The 23,037-nt window shown below is 41.6% G+C and overlaps 1 protein-coding gene across 13 annotated transcripts in view; it reads left to right on the forward strand.

The window, feature by feature from the left end:
- The window catches only part of PARN (poly(A)-specific ribonuclease), a 154,810-nt gene that overhangs the window by 36,198 nt on the left and 95,575 nt on the right, over positions 1–23,037 (forward strand). For 10 of the 13 annotated variants that reach the window (XR_010590832.1, XR_010590831.1, XM_065558855.1 and 7 more), the window contains exons 19-20: positions 8,599–8,654; positions 13,938–14,024. Coding sequence is in view for 8 of the 13 variants with exons in the window: in XM_065558855.1 (XP_065414927.1) it covers positions 8,599–8,654; positions 13,938–14,024 (143 nt within the window). In the remaining 5 variants the exon portion in view is untranslated. Of the gene's footprint in view, positions 1–8,598; positions 8,655–13,937; positions 14,025–16,380; positions 16,448–23,037 lie in introns of all 13 variants that reach the window. The other 3 variants (XR_010590833.1, XR_010590834.1, XR_010590835.1) reach the window with 1 other exon arrangement.

The raw sequence follows: 23,037 nt of genomic DNA on the forward strand, positions 1-23,037 counted from the left end.
AAAAAATTAACATTAGTATTTTATTACAATGTAAATGAAGTCTTCATCAGACAGTTGTGTTAACATTTATAATCTTACAGTTGAAGTGAAGGCTGAAACACTCAATGGGGGTCAGTGAAAGGGAGAATAGTGGAAGGTATTGATGAAAATACTATCTGTGTTGCATCCAGACATTCTGATAAGTAGCAAATGCCTTATAGCAGTCAATATACTTATGATGGGGGTTTCCTTTATAATACTTTTGGCTTCATAGTCTCATTACTTTCTGAAAAACTATTCTGAGGGACAGGTGTTTTCCTTGCTGGATCTTATAGGGACACTTTTATGGAAAATTTTGAGAATCCCTTCAGTTGTGTGTTAGAGGATGGAAGAAACTTTTTTCAAAAATGTAAAATGATATACACTTTTAGTCACCAATAATGCCATAACCACATGAACAAAAAATGTCAGGTTCTGTGTCTGAATGGTTATGATTGGCCAGGTCTCTGAATTCCCTTCATTACCCTCTGTGGTGTGTTCCTCCTCACCCCAAAAAAACCCTCAAACCAAAAAACCCTGTTATACCATACTTATGGTTGGCCAGTTCTCTGAATTCCCTTTACTGTCTTCTGTGCCCCCACCAAAAACAAAACCTTATTATATAGCAGTTACCTGTAATGAATTGAACCTGATTCAAAGTCTGCTGAAGTCAGTGGAAGAGACTTTCTTTCTAAGCATGCTTTGGTGGTATATTAATATTTTAGCTATCTCTAATGAATGTCTGGTAGAGGTATTCACTGTAGCTTTTCCACAAAACTTGAGTCAGTGCAGCAAATCTCCTGTTAGGTTCTTAATAATGTTCTTTATTTTTAAGAACCTGTCATATGTTTCTCTATTTGTGTCAACAGTTCATATTATTCTTCAGGGTATCCTTTATCTCTCACATCTTTTGTCCTGGCATCCAGAAAATAACCCTACCCATCCTTTTTCTCTTTATCTAGTCATAGTCACTCAGACACTGGCTTCAGTGCTTGCTTTCAATCGTCAGACTATCCATCTCCCTCATTCTGGTCATCTAAATAGCCAAGTGTGAAAAATCCTCTATTGCAGATATCGTCAAATGCCATGCTTATACTTTAGAGTTCTTTAATTTCTCATTTGATGCTTATCCTCAGTTTCTCAAACACCAGATATCAGTGCACTTGTGGTTAGCACTCTGCACATATTTACTTGCATAAGACTCTTCTTAAAATAGTGTTGCCACCTGACAATATAACTTTTCACTTTGCAATTGGTTTTGTGGTTGGTCTAGTCTAACCGTTCAAAACCAGTCTGTTAGCAGAATCATACACTTTATCCTTTTCATTGCTGCAAGGCTTAGTGTGTCACTTGCTCTGGTTCACTAGATCTGTATTGCCCAGATAGTTCTTTGTATTGCTGATGTCTCATTGATAAGACAAAGGTGAGGCTGTCTCAAGCAAAAAGTAAAACAAAACAAAACCTGATTGTTCAAAACAAGTAATTTATTAATTCCATTCATTTTTAACTATCTTGAATAAATTGCACAATTATTCTAGTCCACTTAACATCCATTAACTACCATTGAAAATGTGCTTATCTGGAAACTTATGTAAATATGTATAATATAGCATATAAACTGCTTGTGTTATACTTTTAATGCTGTTAGCTGCAGAAAATATTGAAACTACTAGCAAGTTCAGTACAGCTGGGTGGTGGTTGAAATTCCAGCTTCTGATTTTAAAAAGTTAGGACTGGCATTCTACAGTTTAAAAATCACAACTAAAACTATCAAAGGTCACGCTTCAATTGCAGCATAGACTGTTTCCTAAAGTACCAATGAAGGAAGTTCTTTTGCTTGGAAAAATCTACTTTATGGTGAGATTTATCGTAATGTTTAGTACTGTGTTCCTCCCTACAGGATACATGCTCAGTCTTTCATGGTTATTAGGATCTCTATGCTCTCCTAATTCAGTCAACCGATACAAGTAAAAACATTAACATTTAATTACTATCCCAGCAACTAATGTAACCTTACTGATACTCTGACCATCATGTCACTGAGCATGCGGTTTGCTCTTTAGGTGATTGGATCCCAGTGTGGAAATACGGGCTGCCCTTGGAAAACACATCTATCTGTAATAAGTGACCAAGCTCATTACAGATGAAATATTTTAATTCAGTACTGTAAACTGAGGACTAGAGCCCAGATGCATTTATTCCTTTGTTTACTTTTCCAGGAACAGTGTTCAACTAGCTTATTTTAGAGTGAACTCAATATGCTTTATAGATTTGGCACATAAAACTGGTTCACCTTAAGAAGAAGAAGAAAAACCTGGCTAGATATCTCACTCTTACAAGCTAAACTGGTTTCTAAACAGCCTAAATGATAAAACTGTCTAGCGAATTAATATCATATTGACTTGCAGCTGATTCAGGTTTTTGGAATTACACTTTTTTCCCTTTATATTTTTTCCAATTTATTGCTAGTGAGTAGCTAACTCAAAATTACTGTCTCATCAGATTACATGATCTCTAGCAGCTACCTTAGTTTGTCAGTTCAGATTTCCTAATCATTACACAGTAATTGGTACTGAGTTAAAATTAATATTGAATGAATTCTAAAACCAAAAAACCCACTTACTATGGACAGTGTTCTTATCTTGTATTTATCACGCAAAGTTTAAGCACCTAGAAGCAAGGAGTTAATCAAGAACATCAAATCTTACTGTTCACTTAATGTACTAATTGTACCAAGTGTAGTGAAGTATTTGTCACATTATAACACAATCTTGTGACCCAAATGCTGTCTTTACTAGTAACCTCAAAGTATGAACTCAAAATTGTTGAAAAATTGCATATACTAACAATATTCAAATACTTTAACGGTCAGTCTTTGGAAAAATCATACTCCAGAATGAGGGCTTGGATGCAGATATAGAAATCTATCATATATGCATGTATGTAAACTGGCTGCATATCAACCTGGATAATTCTGAAATGTGTTAGCTAGTAAGTGGAAGCAAACAGAGGAATGTTATTTATGAATATAGCTTCCAATCTGTTGAGGCTGTGTATTTGCCTTTCTCCACCATCATTCACAGTCTCAGGGTCTTTTTGAAACCCTTGATGCTCCTGGTTTCTCAGTAGCGTAAGTGGTTTCTGTGGCCATTCAGGAGGTTGTGGCTGTTCCTATCTGAGAAGTAGCTTTATCCTGGTCCCCACTGAAGCAGTTCAGATTGGCTGGGAGATGATCCTTTCCTATTTCTAAAGTTGAACTCTGCAGGGCTGAATCCAGTGCTTTCTGGGTTGACGGACCTGGCCTTCTTTATCGGACTTGCATTCTGCCAGGGCAACTTGTAAGATGTGTATGTGGTGTAGTCTTATCAGACTTGTTTGTGGTGTTCATAATAAAATATCATGTTTCTGGAACAACTGCTGTGATTCTCTAGTGTGGTGTGGGAACTCTTGTCACTGGTTTCTTAACTTAGTAAACTAACACCTAGCTGCTACAGCAAGAAGCACTTCATAAATCAGTAACACATTAATTCAATGCATATATAAATGCACTTTTCTCCAAACTATGGAGCTGTTAATTTACCGGACTAGATGATTGCAATGGTCCTTTCTGGCGTTAAAAATCTGTAAATCTAGTTAGGTGTATTATTATTATTTTTTTTTAACAGTTGAGTTGAAAAATGTTCCCTGTAAAGCAAAGTGGTGTGTGTTGAGGTTGGGGGGGGGGCATTTTGGGTATAAATATTGCATATTAACTTATAAAAAGTAGTTATTTCATTCAGTCAGAAGCAGGAAGCTGAACAGAACTTCAAGGGATGTGCCGTTGAAATCTATGGAATGGTTGGTGGTTTTGATGTTGGAGGGATATTTTTAAATGACTAAGCAAATCACTTTAGAGGAAAACCAAGATCAGGGCATGAGAACTGGCTTGAGACCTCTCTACCCCACCCACTTGTAGACTACAAGAGGATGATATGGTCATGACCTACAGGTTGAGCGCTTCAGCTTTACAACATTATATTGGACATCACTTCTCCAGTGGATTTATGATTTGCTTGTGTGGTAGCTGTATAAAGATAAGAAAACATAGCTACATTTTAGAACTTAAGTTAATCAGATTTCAGCCTAGTACAAATCTGCAGTCAAGCAATATGTTTTCATGCGGTAAAAATAAATCCAATGTTAAACTTGGAGCACCTGTTACTTCTCCACTACATGTTGTAGTGATTAAATGTAGTTCCTGCTTCTAGCTTCCGTACAGAAAATCATACAATAAATACTTTGGGTTTGGACTTAAGTTTTAAATGCCAGTTTAGTTCTATTAAGCACCTTTACTTTCTGACTTCATAAATGCTATTCAACACAATATTAAGATAAACCTGAATGTGTGTCAGTAGTGACTACGTGACAAGAGAGGGTGATGTCTGTAATACAAAGTAAGTCAAATAGCTAAGGATGACTGACTTGCAAAAAACAGTATTTTATTCATAAGTAAGGATCCTAGAAATCCATTGGCCATGGAAAAATGCAGAATTTGCATATTTACATAGAATCTTCAGTTTTTACGTTTTGTGAAAAAATAAAAACATATATGAACTATTAATTAAATTTTACTGAAAGTACCAGTGTCACTTATTCAGTGCACGCAACCTCCCCCTCTGTGGTTGATTTTTTTGAATGCACTTTAAATTTACACAGCTAAACATACTCCAATAAACCTCTGGCGTGTAGAGGTTACTCAATGGCATGAAGGGATTTGTGTTTTAATGCATCTCAAATTTCACTTGAGCTGCCAGGACTAACTCAGAAAGTGAGCAATGTTAATATAGAAGCAATTTTTGCTTTATTATTTGTGCATTTAAAAAAACCAACTTTCTGAAGAAATGGAATATAGACATAAGTATTTAGTGTATGTAAGACATACAAATAGTAATTGTATTTTTTTTATTAGAATGATTTGAGAAACTGTTAGGCTTTGAACTTGCTTAAAATGGTAAATATATCAAGAAGATGTGTTCAGCTGGTGTCTGTGTGTGTATATTGTGGCTAGGGAACGAAAATTCAGCGTTTCATTTTAATCACGGGAAAAGACTGATTTTTATATTTTTATCTGAGAATTTTTGTGGGTTTATCATGGGAAGACTAGGATACCTGCTCATAAGCTTATTTACCCAATTTCTTAAATTTAAATAAAATGTAGTATTTAGAACAAGCAGTTGATCAATCTTTTCTAAATGTTACTTGTATGCTTCAGTTCAGTACCTTTACCAAGCTTTCAGCAGATTTGAAAACCATTAGCAATGGTCTTGTTGATCCTAGAAGCTTGTCTTTTGGCTGAGCTAATGGGAAGAATTGCAGTAAGCTATGTTGCCTGTTGTGAAATGTACTGTGTATTTTTACTTTAAGCCAAATGGCTGTGCTGAATCTTCAAACAAATGGAGTTGCTTCTGAGGTAACCTTGCATAACTCCATTAATTTTTAGCTGTTGTATCTTTCAACCATGGAATCGCTCCTAAATTTAAAATGGCGAGGGGGCATTAACTTAGAACTAAGACAACCTAACACATACTTTTTAACAGAATGAACTTGTTTGTATTTTGTACATATACTGCTAACTTATATAAGGTCTCTTTATACATGGATTCATCATGATTAAGGCTACGATTATATCATGGAAGTCACAGAATCCGTGACTTCCATTGACCTCCATGACATTTTCTGCTCCCAGCCAGTCTCCCTCCCTCTACCCCTGCCCCCACCATTGCACGGGCTGACAGCTCTCAGCCCGTTCAATGGTGGGGGCACCCTGCAGCTGCCCAGCCATGGCGGGTACCCTGCAGCTCCCACTCCCCACAGCAGTGGGGGACCCCAGAGCTCCCAGTGACCGCAGCAGTGGGTGACCCAGGAGCCCCAGTAGCAGTGGGTGCTATCCATTTTGTCAGGGATATTTTTAGTGAAAGTCGGGGAAAGGTCACGGGCTTCCGTGAATTTTTGTTTATTGCCCATGACCTGTTCATGACTCTTCCTAAAAATATCTGTGACAAAAACTTAGCCTTAATCATGATACATACCTTGCAGAATTGTTTTTATAACTAAATATTTTTCTCCATTTTTGAGGTGCAAATATACTATAAACATGCATAACTAGGTCAAACACACTATAGTAGTGTGCACTTAAATTGTTACTGTCAATTAAAAAATAGAGCACTTAAACTAGGTTACCCTTCTCTTAGTTTTTAGAGAACTTAAACAGTGTACAGATTTTCTATGTAAAAATGTCATTCTCATATAACAGACCCAGTTATTCAAATATTATGTTTGCCATAGTGTATAAAAATCTTGATTCAAAATATAGTCTTCAGTTTGCAAACTAAAATCGGTGAACAGAATAGTTCTGGATGAAGGCTCAGAATGAAATACAAAATCTTTTAACTATCAGTTTGAATCCAGACTTGCCCCCCAAAGTTGCAGTGATTTCTGACTTCTAATGGGAAAAACATAACCAAATAATATAGACCTTTGATTGGGCTCATGAAAAGGGGGTACATATCTACCAAAATTTTTATCATAACCCTCCCTACATTTGCTCACTCCTCACTACTTCCCCGATGTCCAGTATTGTGGGAGATGCTGTGGAGCAGAATGGAAAATTTCTTACCAATTATTTCCTTTCTGCTAGCAGTGTCTCCCACAACTCTACCCACCTTGGATGAGGCAAGGATCAGATATTAAGTGGAATTGTTGTCATAGGACTGTTTCCTTGGTCTAATGTACTTCATTTTCTGGGATATTTTGTTAATAATATTATGCAAGTTCTAGAGCAGTGCTGTGCAAACGTTTCCAGTTGCACCCTCCCATTAATGGAATCTTTCTCCCCTCCATTACTGCACAGCCAGGGCTTCCTCAGCAGTGGAGCTTGGGCTGAAGGCAGAGCTGGGGCTAGTGACTTTGGAATAACATAGCACCAATTTGGTATCAGTCTGAGAATTCTTCTTGTTTTAACACTTTCTGAAATTCCCGTGGTGTGGTTTTTGTGTGTGTCTTTTTTTGTTTTTTGTTTTTGTTTTTTTAATGAACCTTAATGAAAAAAGTCCAGCCATACGGATGGAAATCTCATTAGTGAAAGAGACAAAATAGCTTGTAGATGTTTAGTTCAGATGTTCAGAGCTCCTGGACAGTAAATGTGACAGAATGCATTCCATTTATAATCTCAAGCATCACTTGGCTTCTCTCTTAACAGAATGGTTATTTGTGTGTGCAGCATATACCCCTCTCTTATTTAGTAAACTGTTATGCAGGTAGAGACTTGTGCTTCTAATGTGGAGTGGCATTGATTTCTATCAAATTAAAAACCATTCAGGTCATCCTGTTCTGTTTTCTGGCTTACTGCATGCTGAAGCTAACAATTTTAACCAGATAGATCATAAAGAGAGGCACTATTTAAATATGAATCAAAATTATGAAAAACTTACTTTCCATTACATAGGCCTGATCTACACCTACAACTTAGGATGACCTATGTACATTGCTCATTGTGAATTTTTCTCACCATCTGAGAGACGTAGGTAAGCAGACCTAAGCCCTGGTGTAGATGCTGCTAGGTCGACTGAAGAATTCTTCTATTGACCAGCTGCTGCCTCTCAGAGGGTGGATTAACTACTTCAGTGGAAAAACCCCTTTAATCACTGTAGCAAGTGTTTACACTACAGACCTCCAGCACCATAGCTGTGCCTCTGTAGTGTAGACATGCCTGTAGTTTTCATAGTTTAGAGGGGGCAGCTTTTATTTGGACAGATCTCTCATTGTTCTCCACTAAAATATTATTGGCTATCAGTTTTTAAGCTCTCCAGTTCCATTCAATGTAGATAGGGACAGAGGGTGCTGGGGAAGTTGTGGGTAGAGGAGGAAGAGACAGAGCTACAGTACATTAACAGCTGACTCCTATGGCCCCCCTCTCCAACATATTTAAGCTAGTGCTTCTTGACTCCTTCCACACTGTAATCAATTTTTAATTACTTAACTGCTTTTATGCACTACCAGTAAATTACTGGATTATTCTGAAATTTGTGTGTACTATTCACATTTTCTTTCCTATTTTAATAACACTAGGCATGTATCAGAGGGGTAGCCGTGTTAGTCTGGATCCGTAAAAAAACAACAGAGTCCTGTGGCACCTTTAAGACTAACAGATGTATTGGAGCATAAGCTTTCGTGGGTGAATACCCACTTCGTCAGATGCATGTAATAGAAAGCTTATGCTCCAATACATCTGTTAGTTTTAAAGGTGCCACAGGATTCTCTGTTGCTTAACACTAGTCATATCGGTTTTAGAGCAAGTCAGTAAGATAACTAACATTTACTTTAAAATAATTGCACAGCATGGAGTGAGCTAGCTGATGGGATACTCACTACATCTTTTGATTTTTAATTTATTAGTGGGACTGAAGCTTTCCATAGCTTAGAGTGACTAGTACTGCTCCTGGCTACCTTAGAGAAGCAGTGTGTTGTTAAGTTTTATAATAGCCTCTTAAAGAGAGCTGTATGGCATAAGTTTGCTAGTGACACTTCTCCTTTTTGCCTCAGGTTATTTCTTATGAGGGTAATGGACATACCATATCTCAATTTGGAAGGACCAGACTGTAAGTAATTGTTTTTATTTTGCCTTGATCTTACTACTGTTCTGGTTAAAAAGGGCCTCTGTAGGAGCAAGTGTAAGACAGTGTTATTTCATGGGTACAGCATGGGACTTAAATTGCAGCTGAGCTCTATTCACAACTCTTATCAAGTGGCATTAATGTACTGCTTCTCCATTTTATAAAAAAAAAGTAACCATCCTTGTTACTTTGGATGGAGGATCTGCACTATACAGTAAATACTATTGAAACAGGTTTTGTCTAGATCAGTCTGGACTCCTTGTGGGTACCAAGTTTAATATAGTTGAAGATAACAGCTTTGAGTCATCATTCTATCCTTGATCTATGCACAAGTGAAGTGGCCCAAATTAAAGTTTGCAGTCTTAAATAGCCATTTTGTCTCATCTCTTGCAGTAAGTAAAGGATGCAAGGTAGTGAATGACAGTAGATTGACAGCTTCGCTTCAAAGTTCACCAAAAATATGTTTAGCCTAAATGTAAGAATTTTCAGGCCAAAGGATATTTTGGTGAAATTAGATGGGGATTGAAATTAGGCCTTCAAATAGAATCAGTGTTACCTTGATTCTGGATTCAAAACCATAGAATGCTAATGAATAATTATTTATTTTTTATTAAGGCTGTTGAGCCAGAGGTTCATTTTCACACCAGGTTATAACTTCAAGAGGGAAAGCATTGCATGGACCCTATCATCCTTACAAACATTAGAGATCTGAACCTTTCATGACTTGATTTATTTGGTTAAAAATATGGGAAGGTTTTGGACCTTGATTAGATAGAGGCTTAAAAATTCTTCATCCCTGTGCTTAAGGTTTTCTTTAAAAAAACATTGGAGCCCTACAGCTTTGTCCAGACACTTGAAAAACACAAGTCTGTTTGTAGTCTTAATATGCACTACAGCAATAGTAAATATATAATCCACAATAAGAGTGGTAAAAGACTAATTTCATGTCAAGACTAGAATTTTTAATAAGTATTTTAACATAGGAAAGGTTGAAATATAAATACCCACATCATTTTTTTTTTTAAGGAGGAAAAAAAATTCAGTGACTTTGAAACATATCACTCAAGAGAAACATTTGCTTTTGTACTCAAAATAAAACTTCCTGATAATAGCCATTTATCCTCCTTCTTTAAAGATTTTTTTTTCTGTGCACTGAATAATTCTGACTAAAAATAGCCTTTTGTAACTATAGCCTTTTGATGGTAGCTTCATTAAATTCACTGATTGGAGGGAAACAAGTACTTCAGAGAGAAATTTAATTTGAGACGGTTGTAACCTAGTTATTGGGATAGTTACAGTATGGCTTTATTGGTATGATTATTGTATGCATATGTTGGTTTAGTTTAATAGTAGGCAGTTGGGAAATAAGCAACCTCAATGTAAACATTTTTAGGATCATTAAGAGACCATGCCTGAGCTACTAAGCTGTGAAGTTGGTACTGCTAGGTGCTAGCAAAATTACAAAACTCAGTCTGACTGCCAAAAAGATCAAAAGGCCCCTAAGAGAGTGTCTATACAGCAGCTGGGAGTTGTGATTCCCAAAGGGAGTAAATATACACATTCTAGCTCTGCTCAAGATTGCACATTAAAAAGAGCAGCGTGGCTGCGATGCCACAAGTAATGGCTTGGGCTAGCCACCCAAGTACTTACCCAGGACATCAGGTGGGATTGTACTCGGGCGACTAGCTTGACTGCCATAGCCACAATGCCATTTTTAGTACTCAAGCTCAAATAGAGCTAGTATGTGTATGTTCACTTGTGCTGGGAATCAGCCAGCTGCTGTGTAGACACACCTTAAATTATTAAAAATTCACTTTAGAGAGGGGGAGGCAGTTGTTAGGGAGCTGTTCAGGGGAAACAAACTGATTGCTGGAGGATGTGAAGTAGTTATGTCTTAAACTTCCGTGGTATGGTAACCTTAGGTGGGTAGACATGCTTTGTTCCTACTAAGAAGATTTAAAAATACTTTGGTTTGCGAAAGCTGTTTGGTCTCCTGTATTATACATTGGTCTCAGGCTCCCGAAGGGAAGACTTGCAGGTGCCTAAACCACTTGGGCCTGCTGGGTAAGCACAGTTGATCAATGGGATGATGTGGCCTAGGACCTATTGTAGGAGTGGAAGAATCCTATGATTCCACTCAACAGAAATAAAAGCACAAGGCCTCATATCTGAAGGAGGTGCACTTAGAGTCCAGAGATGTGGCTAGTTCTGCAACTGTGACAGATGTTGCCTTTATGCCAAATTATAGAGCAAATATATTTCAGCTATCCTAATGCTGTAAAAGTTATAGTGTAGAGAAATTCAGTAACCCATCCTCAATCTCAAGAAGTGATGAATATGAAGAGGCTTTCACAGCAGTTAAAATTGATTACTTTTGTATTAAGAACACTGTATAAAACAATGGTTGCTGGTGAAATGACTGAAACATTCCTATCCTGAGTAGGCATTGGTGTTCATCAGAAGGACGTTACAATATAGGGGGTAAAATTTAAGAATAAAAAGAAAATGTGGTAAGGTTCATTTATTAAGGACCATAAACAGTTTATTCTGTCTAATTTGGAAATAGATGCTATTCAAACCTTTATCTTGAACTGGGAAATTTACAGTTCTAATGCTAGACTAATTGAGTTGCAAAGATTAAATAAAACCCTTCGAAATATTCACCATCAACTCTATTTCACAACAAGAAATAGATCTTCCTTAAACTAGTTTATGAAATTTGAATTTTTGTGCCTTAGCTCAGGGTTTGTACTGTACTTTAGGTGTGGCTATTTTCAGCACTAAAATTTCTTAGTGTACAATTTTGTGCTTTTTCTTATAGTAGAGTTAAACTTGTCATAATTTTTTATATCATCTGGCTTCCCCTGCAGCTTTAGCATAAGTGTATTTAATTCAAATTCCCTTTTTTGTCTGGTGATCTTTGATCTAATGATTGGTTTCCAAGATACTAACACATAATGGAGGGCTTAAATTAAATATTCTTTTTAACAAACTTCATTGGAGTGCATTTTCTTTATTATCAATTACATTTCTATAAATATTAAAATATTATTCTGAAAGGCTAAATTACTCCATTTATGTCCCACCTGAAGCTATCATCATCTAAGTGGTTTCCGTAGAAATGATGGATTTTTGTATACAGAGCTGATTTGAATTGAGGGAGAGCAGCAGGGTAGGTGTCTTTAAAACAAAGTTCTTCTTTTCATACAAATATTAGGCTAAGATGAGTATGCCACAAATTGAAATTGCTGACACTACTTATGACACAAAGCACTAAACACACTGTTAATTTTTGGTGTTCAAACTAACAGTCTAATTATCCAATTTAACTGGCATAAATCAATTGTAACTCCACTGAGAGGTGAATACCCCACCCCCAGAAATCAGAGTTTTGCCATGGACTCGGAGTCTGGGATTTCACCCAATATAATAAGCAAGTGCAAATGAGAAGAGACTCAAGCCCTTGATCTATACTGTTATGTATGCTACTAGATTTAAATTCATGATCAGTTTAAAGGTGCTAACTGTGAGTTTTGATAGCAAACTTAGTTACAAAATCATAGAAAAAGAAATAACCAAGGTACAGGCAATATAAAATGTGGAGGGGTTTCTATTGTCACTATCCAGTGTTGCCTGTAAATCCCACTCATCTTAAATCAGTATATAATTGTTTTTTATCATGGAGGAGAGAAGCTGTTTGATTGAACTAGTTAGATGTACATATTTTTCGGATATACCTCAACATTCATATTTCACAACCTATATTTATCACTAATGCCCATATATTAATACTTTGTGCTTAAGCCTGCTCCTTTCACTCCAGGTTAAGACTTGCTTGTTATATGGATCTGTAGCTTCCGTTAGCACTGAACTACTAAGGGAAGGTTACATTGTCAAGATAGGTGTACTCTCCAGCATTAGACAGAGCAGTCACTTAATATGGTGGAGGGCTGGAGTGCACTAGAATGTAATACCTTATACTAGCTAGTAATGGTAGGTGGAGCAGCTAGGGCCCAACAGAGGACACTGTGGAACCAGGGCACTTAGCATTACTTGTCCTTGTAGAAAGAGTTTTTTGCATAAGACTTCTGAAGCCATCTTTTTAAATATGAAAATTACTATTCAGAGCCATACAAACTAGAAAATATTACCTAATATAGAAGGCCTTTCAATTTCTAAACTCTAATCTGAAGTCAAGTAAAGTTGTCAGAAAGGCTTACATTGTACAGGATTCAATGTACAAGGATCCAAAATGATCAGAAGCTACCAAGCAATCTATTAGTGCAGGGGTCGGCAACGTTTGCCGTCCCGGGCCAATGGGGGCGACGGGAAGCGGCGCGGGCCGAGGGATGTGCTGGCCGCGGCTTCCTGCCACCCCCATTGGCCCGGGACAGCGAACGTTGCCGACCCCTGCACTAATCAGCCAAACCCGCTGCGTCAACAGGTAAATAAACTGGCCCGGCCCGCTAAGGTGCTTACCCTGGCGAGCTGCGTGCCGAATGTTGCCGACCCCTGTATTAGTGCTAAAATTCAAAATTTCTTTTTAAGATTAAAATACACTTGTATAACCAGCAGTTCTGAAAGTTGACAGAGCAAAAGTTTAAAATATGAAACTGCCTGTACACTGCAAAATAGGTTTCTGTACTGTACAGACCAAAACGAAGTTGAATTTTTAAATTAAGGTACTCATTCTTCTTTTAAAAAAAAATCCCAGATTTATAAGGAATTCTTAATAGGAATTTTTAGTAAGCTACTCATGGAGAGTATACTAGAAATGCTAAGCTGTTTCCTTAACACAGTTTAGCAGTGGTGGGAATTGCACTCAATTTCACATTCCTGGTTTAAACTGGTTAACTGAGGATGATTGTATTATATTCTAATTTGTATTTGGTACTGTGTGAAAACATAATTAAGAACTGTTTTACAGTAAGTTTTGTTTCCTTGAACTTGGTGTAAAAGAGATGTAAGAGACTGGATTTTCATAATTACATATGAGCAACGCTGGGCAAAAAAGGCACGTACACAATTTGTGAGCAGTTACTGCTTCATGCACTGTTGCTTCAAATGCATATACAAATGGGCCAGTTTGATTTTAAGTAGTAATTTTCATGCATAATTACAGTAATTGTAAATGCACTAGTTTTCTGTAATGAGTAGTTGCCAACTCTAACAGTTCGAGTATACATTTTAGTTTTTTCTGATACACTGAACAATTCAAATAAAATATGAATACCTGACAGCATTATTAAATGCATTCTTATCTTGCAGTGCAGCCAAAACGAGACCATGTTCTTCATGTTACATTTCCCAAAGAGTGGAAGACTAGTGATCTTTACCAGCTTTTCAGTGCCTTTGGTAAGTAATGCAGCTGGGTTCCTGTCTGCCTAGGAAACTGTCCTGCTTTTGATAATGGTGATCTTGAACAGATCTGTCTGTACCCTTTAACCATGATTGTAGACTGTTCAGCTGCTAGAGTAGATAATGCTAAATCATGATTAGCCTATAGCATAGCCTATAAACGGTTAGGGACAGTACTTGGCCTTGCTAGTGTGGGCAGGGGACTGGACTCGATGACCTTTAAAGGTCCCTTCCAGTTCTATGAGATATATCTCCATATATTATAGTATATATAGCACAATCTTCATTATTTAAATCTTCATTTGGAGCTTCATGTTCGTTGTTAGATTATAAAACAGAAGGAATATTTGTGATAGTCAGATTTGATTATCTGTGTAACACAGACCGTAAGACCCCCCTGAATTAACTCCTGTTTGAATTAGAACATATGTTCTAGAAAAACATCCTATCTTGATCTAAGTTTCCAGAGATGGAGAATCCTGCACAGCCCTTGGTAAAATCCAATAGCTAATTGCCCCCCACTGATTTTTTTTTTTTTAAATTGTACCTTATTTCCAATCTAAACCTACTCACTGTCAACCTGCATCCATTGGATCTTGTTATGCCTTGTCTACTAGATGGAAGATCCTTTCAGTGTCAAATTTCTGTTCCCTATGTAGGTATTTAGAGACTGTGATCAAGTTACTCTTCAACCTTCTGTTTGATAAGCTAGATAGATTGAGCCCCTTGAGTTTTTTCAATAAGACATGTTTTTCCAATCCGTTAATCATTATTGTGGCTCTTCTCTGAACCCTTACCCATTTTTCAACATCTTTCTTGAATTGTGGACACCATAACTGGACGCAGTATTCCAGCAGTGCTAACACCAGTGCCAAATACAGCAGCAATAATTTATTCCTATTCAGTATTCCCTTGTTTGTTCATCAATGGATCACATTAGCCCTCTTGGCCACAGCATTGCACTCGGAACTCATGTTTAGCTGACTATCTGCCATGACTCTCAAGTCCATTTCAAAGTTGCTGTTTCACAAGATAGTCCCTCATCTTTTAAGGATGGCTTGCATTCTTTATTTCTAGATGTATGACCTTACATTTGGCTGTATTGAAATGCACATTGTTTGCTTATGCCCAGTTTACCAAGTGATCCAGATTGCTCTGTGAGTGACCTGTCCTCTGTTATTTGCCACTCCCCCCCCATCTTCATCGTCTGGCAACTTTATCAGGCATGACTTTTAATTCTAGTTCACTGGGAAAAAGTGTTAAATAGCATAAGGCCAAGAACCAGTCCTTTCAGGAAACCGAATTACTGATGATTCCCTGTTCAAAATTTTGAGACCTGATAGACAGTTTTTAATCCATTTAGTTTGTGCTAATGTTTATTTTGAGTCATTCTAGTTTTTAACCAAAATATCATGCAGTACCAAGTCAAATGCCTTACAGAAGTCTATATTAGATCGAAACTATTATCTTTATCAAACTTTTAATCTCATCAAAAACATATCAAGTTACACAATCTATTTGCCATAAACCTCCGATGATTGGTATTATATTAGCCTCCTTTTTTCTTTTTTAATTCTGTTATTAACTATTTTTTTTAATTATTCTTTGCTAGTTTGGCAAAGGTCAGTGTCATGCTGAAAAACCTATTATTGCTTGGGTCATCCCATTTACCTTTTTAAAAATATTGTCACCACATTTTCTTTGTCAGTCCTGTGGAACTTCCTACCATCTAAGCATTTTAAACCATTTTAATCTAAGCCTTTCAGCATCCTAGGGTGATGTTATATAGTAGTACTTCTGTTTTACAGATGGTAGAAATCGAGGGATAATGAGGTTGTGACTTGCCAAAAGCCCCCAAGGAAAGTCAGTAGTAGTCATAGAAGTAATAAATCTCATCCCACTATTAACAAATAAACAGTCCATAATTTTTGAAAAAAATCAAGGTCTCTGATTTTTTTTAAAAATAAAATCTCTTGTTTTGAAGAGCTCCAATACAAGGTTTCAGGATCAGCCAGCCTCTGCGAAGCTTAAAGTAATAGAGGAAGCAGTCTTAGATTTTCTAGTTTGAAAAAAAAAATTCATAGATTTCAAGGCCAGAAGGAACCATTGTGAACATCTAGTCTGACATCCAAAATAATTCCTAGAGGTTATCTTTTAGAACAACAAGCCAGTCTTGATTTAATAATTCAGTGATGGACCTTGGTAAATTGTTCCAGTGGTGAATTCCTCTCACCGTTAAATTTAAAGCTTGTATTCAGTCTGAATTTGTCTAGCTTCCATTTCCAGCCATTAAATTGTTATGCCTCTCTGCTTGACTGAAGAGCCTGTTATCAAATTTCTGTTTCCCATGTAGGTATTTCAAGACTTTAATCAAGTCACCCCTTAACCTTCTCTTTGTTGGACTCAAGAAGCTCAAGCCAGTGAGTTTATCACTATAAGGCATGTTTCTAATCCTTTGTCATTCTTGTGGCTCTTTTCTCAACTCTCTCCAATTTATCTACATCCTCCTTGAATTGTGAGCACCAGAACTGGATGTAGTATTCCAGCAATGGTCTCACCAGTGCCAAGTGTGGAGAGGTAAAATAATCTCTCCTATTCGAGATTCCCCTGTTGATGCATCCCAGGATCATATTAGTTCTTTTGGCCACAGCGTCAGACTGGGAACTCATTCGGGTGATTGTCCACCCCAACCTCTAAATGTCTTTCAGAGTGTCTGCTTCCCAGCATAGAGTCCCTCATCCTGTAAATATGGCATACGTTCTTCTTTTTCTTCGAGAGATGTTCCTGTGGGTGCTACGCTCCAGGTGTTGGTGCACCTTCACTCGGAGATTTTTAGAGCAGTACTTGCACGGGCCGCCACACGCCGACTGTGCCTCAATAGCACACAGCCCAGGCTCCTCAATTCCTTCTCTACTGTCCTGGCCTGAGATGGAGCTCAGCAGTCTTGCTCAATTATTTTTTTGCTTTAGATAGGTGTTTATACATTTTACCTAGTTTTTTAGTCAGATAAGCATTACTGGAACCCGTGGGGTCCTACAGCAGGCACCACAATAGCTGGCACAGCCCATGCAGAGGCGACACTAGACCTCCTTCTGTACCTGTGCACGCTTCTGCAACGGATGCACAGGAGCAACCTGCAGCGGTGCACGCAGACAAGGAGGCACCTGAAACCTCTCCAAATAATAATAGTTCATCCTCCTCACTGGATGAGGCTATTATGTCCCCATCCCCAACAACAGCTGATGATTTTACTCATTTTCAGGACCTCTTCAAAAGAGTGGCTAATGAGCTCAAGATCACTCTGGAGGAGGTGTTGGAGACTCAGCATGAGCTGACTGACCTATTACAACCTTGGACCTCCTCCAAGATCGCTCTACCTATTAATGGAGCCATTATGGACCCTGCCAAGAATATCTGACAAGCCCCAGCCACCATACCCCCTACCGGCAAAAGGGCAGACCGAAAATGCTATGTCCCCTCCAGGGGTTCAGAATTCCTTTTCACACACCCAGCACCAAATTCACTGGTGGTAGAAGCAGCCAACCAAAAGAACAAACAGCAGCGTTTCCGGTCCACTCCCTCTGATAAGGACAGCAAAAGAATGGACCTACTTGGCAGCAAAGTTTATGCATCATCCATGCTACAATTTGGAGTGGCAAACTACGCAGCCCTACTGGCCAAATACGATCACAGAAATTACGGGAAACTCATGGATTTTATTAATGACATCCCAGAGGACAAGAGACAACAATTCAAAGCAGTAGTCTCTGAAGGGCAGATTATTTTCCACACGGCACTGCAGGCTGCCCTCGATGCTGCGGACACAGCTGCCAGGTCCACCGCAATGGCCGTAGTGATACGTCAGGCTTCATGGTTTGCCTCTTCTTCTTTCCCACATGAGATACAAAATACCGTAGAGATTCTCCCCTTCGATCGTGAGAAGTTATTTGCAGCACAAACCAACGAGGTGCTGCACACCATGAAGGATTCCAGAGCGACGCTCAGATCGTTAGGCATGCATACACCGGCAACTAGGAGCAGTGGAGACAGTGCCTGATCCACACAGGGGAAAGGGTGTTTATTCCCACTGCCCTTTGGCCTCTCCGCAGCACCCTGCATCTTTTCCAAGATTCTCGCGGTGGCAACGGCGCACCTGCGGAAAAAAGGAGTCATAATTTTTCCTTACCTGGACGATTGCCTGTTCAAGGCGCAGACTCTCGAGGAGGCCATCCAACCCATGCAGATGACCATTGACTGCTTCCAGGGTCTTGGCCTACAAATAAACAAAAACAAATCCACATTAACTCCTACTGAACGACTAGAGTTCATAGGCACTCACCTCGATTCCATAACCGGACTTGCATCTCTCCCGTCCGACAGATTCAACACTATAAAGAATCTTGTCGCCAAGTTGCAGAACGGCCCGCAGGCCACTGTCTGTGACTTTCTGCAACTTCTCGGACATATGGCCTCTTGCACTTTTGTGGTCAAGAATGCACGCCACTGCCGGTGCCTACAGGGTTGGATGACCACGGTCTACAGACCAAATGTGCATGGCCTAAACAGACTTCTATCCATACCAAAGTCAAGGACTCACTCGCATGGTGGACTCTTCCACACAACCTCTGCTCCGGAGTCCCATTCGTGCAGGAGTCCCCCTCCATTATAGTTACCACAGATGCTTCCCTCACGGGCTGGGGGGCACGCATGTTACGGCACACCACTCAGGAACTCTGGTCCCCTGTAGAAACCTCTTCGGCATCTTTCGTGCCACAGACAGCGCCGGCACCACCATCAGCGGCACCATCATCCAAGGGAGCGGCACTGCTGGCGCAGACTGCTCTGGCACCATGTCTCCAGGCAACAGCACCGTCAAGGGCTCCAGCTTCAACCTCGCCGGCACCGTTGGGCTCAGTACCGCCGGATTTGTCAGCCCTGGCACCAGCTGCGGTGCTGAATCCCCCATCAGCACTGGCACCGCAGCTCGAGTACTATGTGCTGAGGGACCCCAGAGGGGCGGAGGGTAGCGAACAGGGCCCGCTACCCGTCCTCTCATCCTCGTCTGATGAAGCAGTCGCAGGGACATTGACGGCCCCGGCTCTCGAAAAACTGTGTTCTCCAGCAGCTAATGAGATGGGCCACTTAAAGCCTGGGGATACTCACCCTGTGACTGTGTTGTGGACATCCTTGCCCCCTATGGCCCATCCAGGGTTGCTCTGCCACTAATAAAAACAGTAGTTGACATGTCCAAAAATCTGTGGCAAACCTCTGCTTCTCTGGCCCCTACAACCAAGAAAACCGAGCAGCGCTACTTCATACCGTCTAAGGGGTACGAACACCTTTATACCCACCCTCCCCCAGACTCCTTGGTGGTCGATGCAGCCAATCAGAGAGAGCACCAGGGGTTCCAAGGCTCCACCCCTAAAAACAGGGGTGCCAAGAAGCTGGACCTATTTGGCCGAAAGGTCTATTCGATCGGGGGGCCTGCAGCTCTGCATAGCCAATCAGCAGGCCGTTGTGAGCTGCTACGGACAGAATGCCTGCTCGGCAATGGCTAAGTTGTCAGAGCTCCTGCCTCAGGACTCTCGGGTAGAGTTCTTCGCACTTGTGAAGGAGGGGAAGTTGGTTTCCCGGGCCTCTCTGCAAGCAGCTCTGGACGCGGCAGATGCAGCCTCACGCACGCTGGCCACAGGGGTGGTGATGAGGCGAGGCTCCTGGCTACAGGTCTCTGGACTGCCCCACGAGGTCCAGCAGACCATACAGGCCCTCCCCTTCAAGGGATACTCCCTGTTCCCTGAAAAAACAGATAAGAGACTTAACAGTTTGAGGGCTACTCTTCGCTCGCTGGGGCTCCACACACCAGCTACCCAGTGCAGACATTTTAGGCATCAGTCTGCCCCTTGGCCTTATCAGCCGCAGAACCACCAGGACGCTCCGTGTAAGCGAAACAGGAGTGGTAGGAGGAGGCAACATCCCTCCTCTGGGCAAAACTCTGGCCAGACCAAGCCTCCGCTGGGCCTAGACCACCCTTTTGAAGGTGCGGTCAAGGACGTCTCACCAGTACGGACTCTGGATCCTTTTCCCCTCTTACCTTCTCGTCCCGTCTATTCCCTTTCTACCATGCCTGGTCCCAAATTACTTCAGACCGCTGGGTGATCTGCATGGTAGAGAGGGGATATTCTATCTAATTCTGTGCCCTCCCATCCCCTTCCCCATCCCTCTTCAGGGACCCTTCTCATGAACAACTTCTAATTCAAGAAGTGCAGTCCCTCCTCTCAGTGGGGACAGTGGAGAAGGTTCCTCAGGAGCTACAGGGCAAGGGGGTTTTACTCCTGGTATTTCCTCATACAGAAGGCCAAAGCGGGACTCAGACCCATCTTGGACCTGCAGGAGCTCAACAAGTTTGTAAAGAAACTCAAATTCCTCATGGTCTCGCTAACGTCCATTATCCCTTCGCTGGATCCGGGAGATTGGTACGCCACCCTCGACTTGAAGGACATGTATTTTCACATCGCAGTAGTCCCACATCAGACGCTACCTCAGATTTGTGGTGAGCAGCGGCGACTATCAGTTTGCTGTCCTCCCGTTCAGACTGTCAACAGCTCCCTGAGTATTCACAAAATGCATGGCAGTCGTCGTGGCATTCCTACGCAACTTTTTTTCCTTACCTTGACAACTGGCTGATCAAGGGCCGCTCAAGAGCCCAAGTGGAGGTTCAGGTCGAATTCATAAGAAGGACCTTCCTCAAATTAGGTCTCCTCCTAAATGAGGCCAAATCTACTCTGTCCCCGGTGCAGAGGATAGAGTTTATAGGCGCAGTCCTAGACTCGACTCAAGCCGGGGCATAGCTCCCGGAAGCCAGGTTTCGCTCACTAGGGCACATCGTACGGGGCCTCAGACAGTTTCCCATGACCACAGCAAGGAACTGCATAAAGCTGCTGGGACACATGGCTGCATGCACCTATGTGGTACAGAACACCAGACTCAGACTGCGCCCACTCCAGTCTTGGCTGGCGTCGGTGTATCGGCCAGCCCGAGACGCTCTGGATAGCATCATAACCCTTCCCCGCCCGGTGTTGCACTCCCTCCTATGGGGTCTCAACCCGCAAGTGGTTTGTGCGGGAGTGTCCTTTGCCGGCCCTCAGCCCTCTCTCTCATTGGTGACAGACGCATCAGATCTGGGCTGGGGAGCTCATCTAGGGGACCTCAGGACACAAGGCCTCTGATCTCAGGCGGACCTTGCTCTGCACATCAATGTCAGAGAGCTGAGAGCGGTGTGTCTGGCATGTCACACTTTCAAAACTCACATAGCGGGCAGGTGCGTCTCAGTTCTCACGGACAACACCTCAGCCATGTTCTATATCAACAAACAGGGGTGCACGCTCCTCTCCCCTGTGCCGGGAAGCCCTCGCGCTGTGGGACTTCTGCGTAGAGCACTCGATCCACCTGCAGGTGTCATACTTCCCAGGAGTGCAGCAGGAGCTGGCGGACAGTCTCAGCCAGACCTTCCATGGCCACGAGTGGTCCCTCTGGCTGGATGTGGTGAGCTCAATCTTTTTGTCTTTGGGGATCTCCCCAGCTAGACCTGTTCGCCACTCGCGGCAACAAGAAATGCCAGCTATTCTGCTCCCTCATGAGTCAGTCCAGGATCCATTGCAGATGCCTTCCTCGTCCTGTGGGGGGGCAGCCTGCTCTATGCTTTTCCACCAATTCTGCTTGTCCACAAGGTGTTCCTGAAGATCCACAGGAACTTGGGCCCAGAGTCATACTGATAGTGCCAGCGTGGCCGCGCCCCGCTGGACCCGGATCTGATCACACAGGACCATGGCCGACTCCGGCACTCGAATCTAGAGTCGCTCCACCTCATGGCCTGGATGCTCAGTGGCTAAACACCGTGGAACTGTCCTGTTTGGATCATCTCAGACAAGTCCTCTTTGGTAGTAGAAAGCCCTCCACCAGGGCAACGTGCCTTGCCAAGTGGAAACGGTTCTCCATCTGGGCAGACAGTTGCCGTTGCTCACCCCCATACCGTTCATACTGGACTACTTCCTTCACCTAAAACAACAAAACCTGTCCCTGTCAGCAGTAAGGGTCCACTTAGTTGCCATCTCCGCCTTCTATCCGGGCACAGACGGCTTCTTGGTCTTCATAGATCCTCTAGTCAGTCATTTCCTCAAGGGCCTGGACAGGCTCTTCCTGCAGACACATCAGCCTAGGACCTTAATCTAGTTCTCTCCAAACTTATGGGCCCTCCATTTGAACACCAGAGTGACGTGTTCCCTGCTCTATTTCTCGTACAAGGTCGCGTTCCTCGTGACAATTACCTTGGCTAGACAGGTTTCGGAGCTCAGGGCCCTCGCGTCCGAGGCCCCTTACACAGTTTTTCATAAGGACAAGGTCCAACTCAGACCTCACCCGGTCTTTCTCCCTAAGGTTGTCTCCCAGTTTCACATGGGCCAGGACATCTTCCTCCCAGTGTTTTTATCCCAAGCCACACTCCTCCGATGCGGAGCGCAGGCTGCACTCACTGGATGTACATAGGGCCCTAGCCTTCTACATAAAGAAGACTAAGTTGTTCCGGAAGTCCGTCCAACTCTTTGTGGCCGTGGTGGACAGAATGAAAGGTCTCCCTGTCTCTTCTCAACGTATCTCCTCGTGGATCACCTCCTGCATTCGGGAGTATTACGGCCTGGCGAGGATGCCCGCCCTGCCGATTACCGCCCACTCTACCAGGGTCCAGGCCTCCTCGGCGGTGTTCCTAGCGCAAGTCCTCACCCAGGAAATCTGCAGGGCGGCTATGTGGTCCTTGATGCATACAACGCACTATGCAATTACACAATAGGCCAGAGACTATGTGGCCTTTGGGCGTGCTGTGCTCCAATCAGTGCATGACTCCGACCCCACCTCCTGAGCTTTGGCTTGTGAGTCACCAGGTTGAAATGGACATGAATAATCACTCGAAGAAAAAACTGTTACTCATTTTCTCTTAACTGTTCTTGGAGATGCGTTG

The sequence above is a fragment of the Chrysemys picta genome, chromosome 10 (genome assembly GCF_011386835.1).
Source record: "Chrysemys picta bellii isolate R12L10 chromosome 10, ASM1138683v2, whole genome shotgun sequence".
NCBI lineage: Eukaryota > Metazoa > Chordata > Testudines > Emydidae > Chrysemys > Chrysemys picta.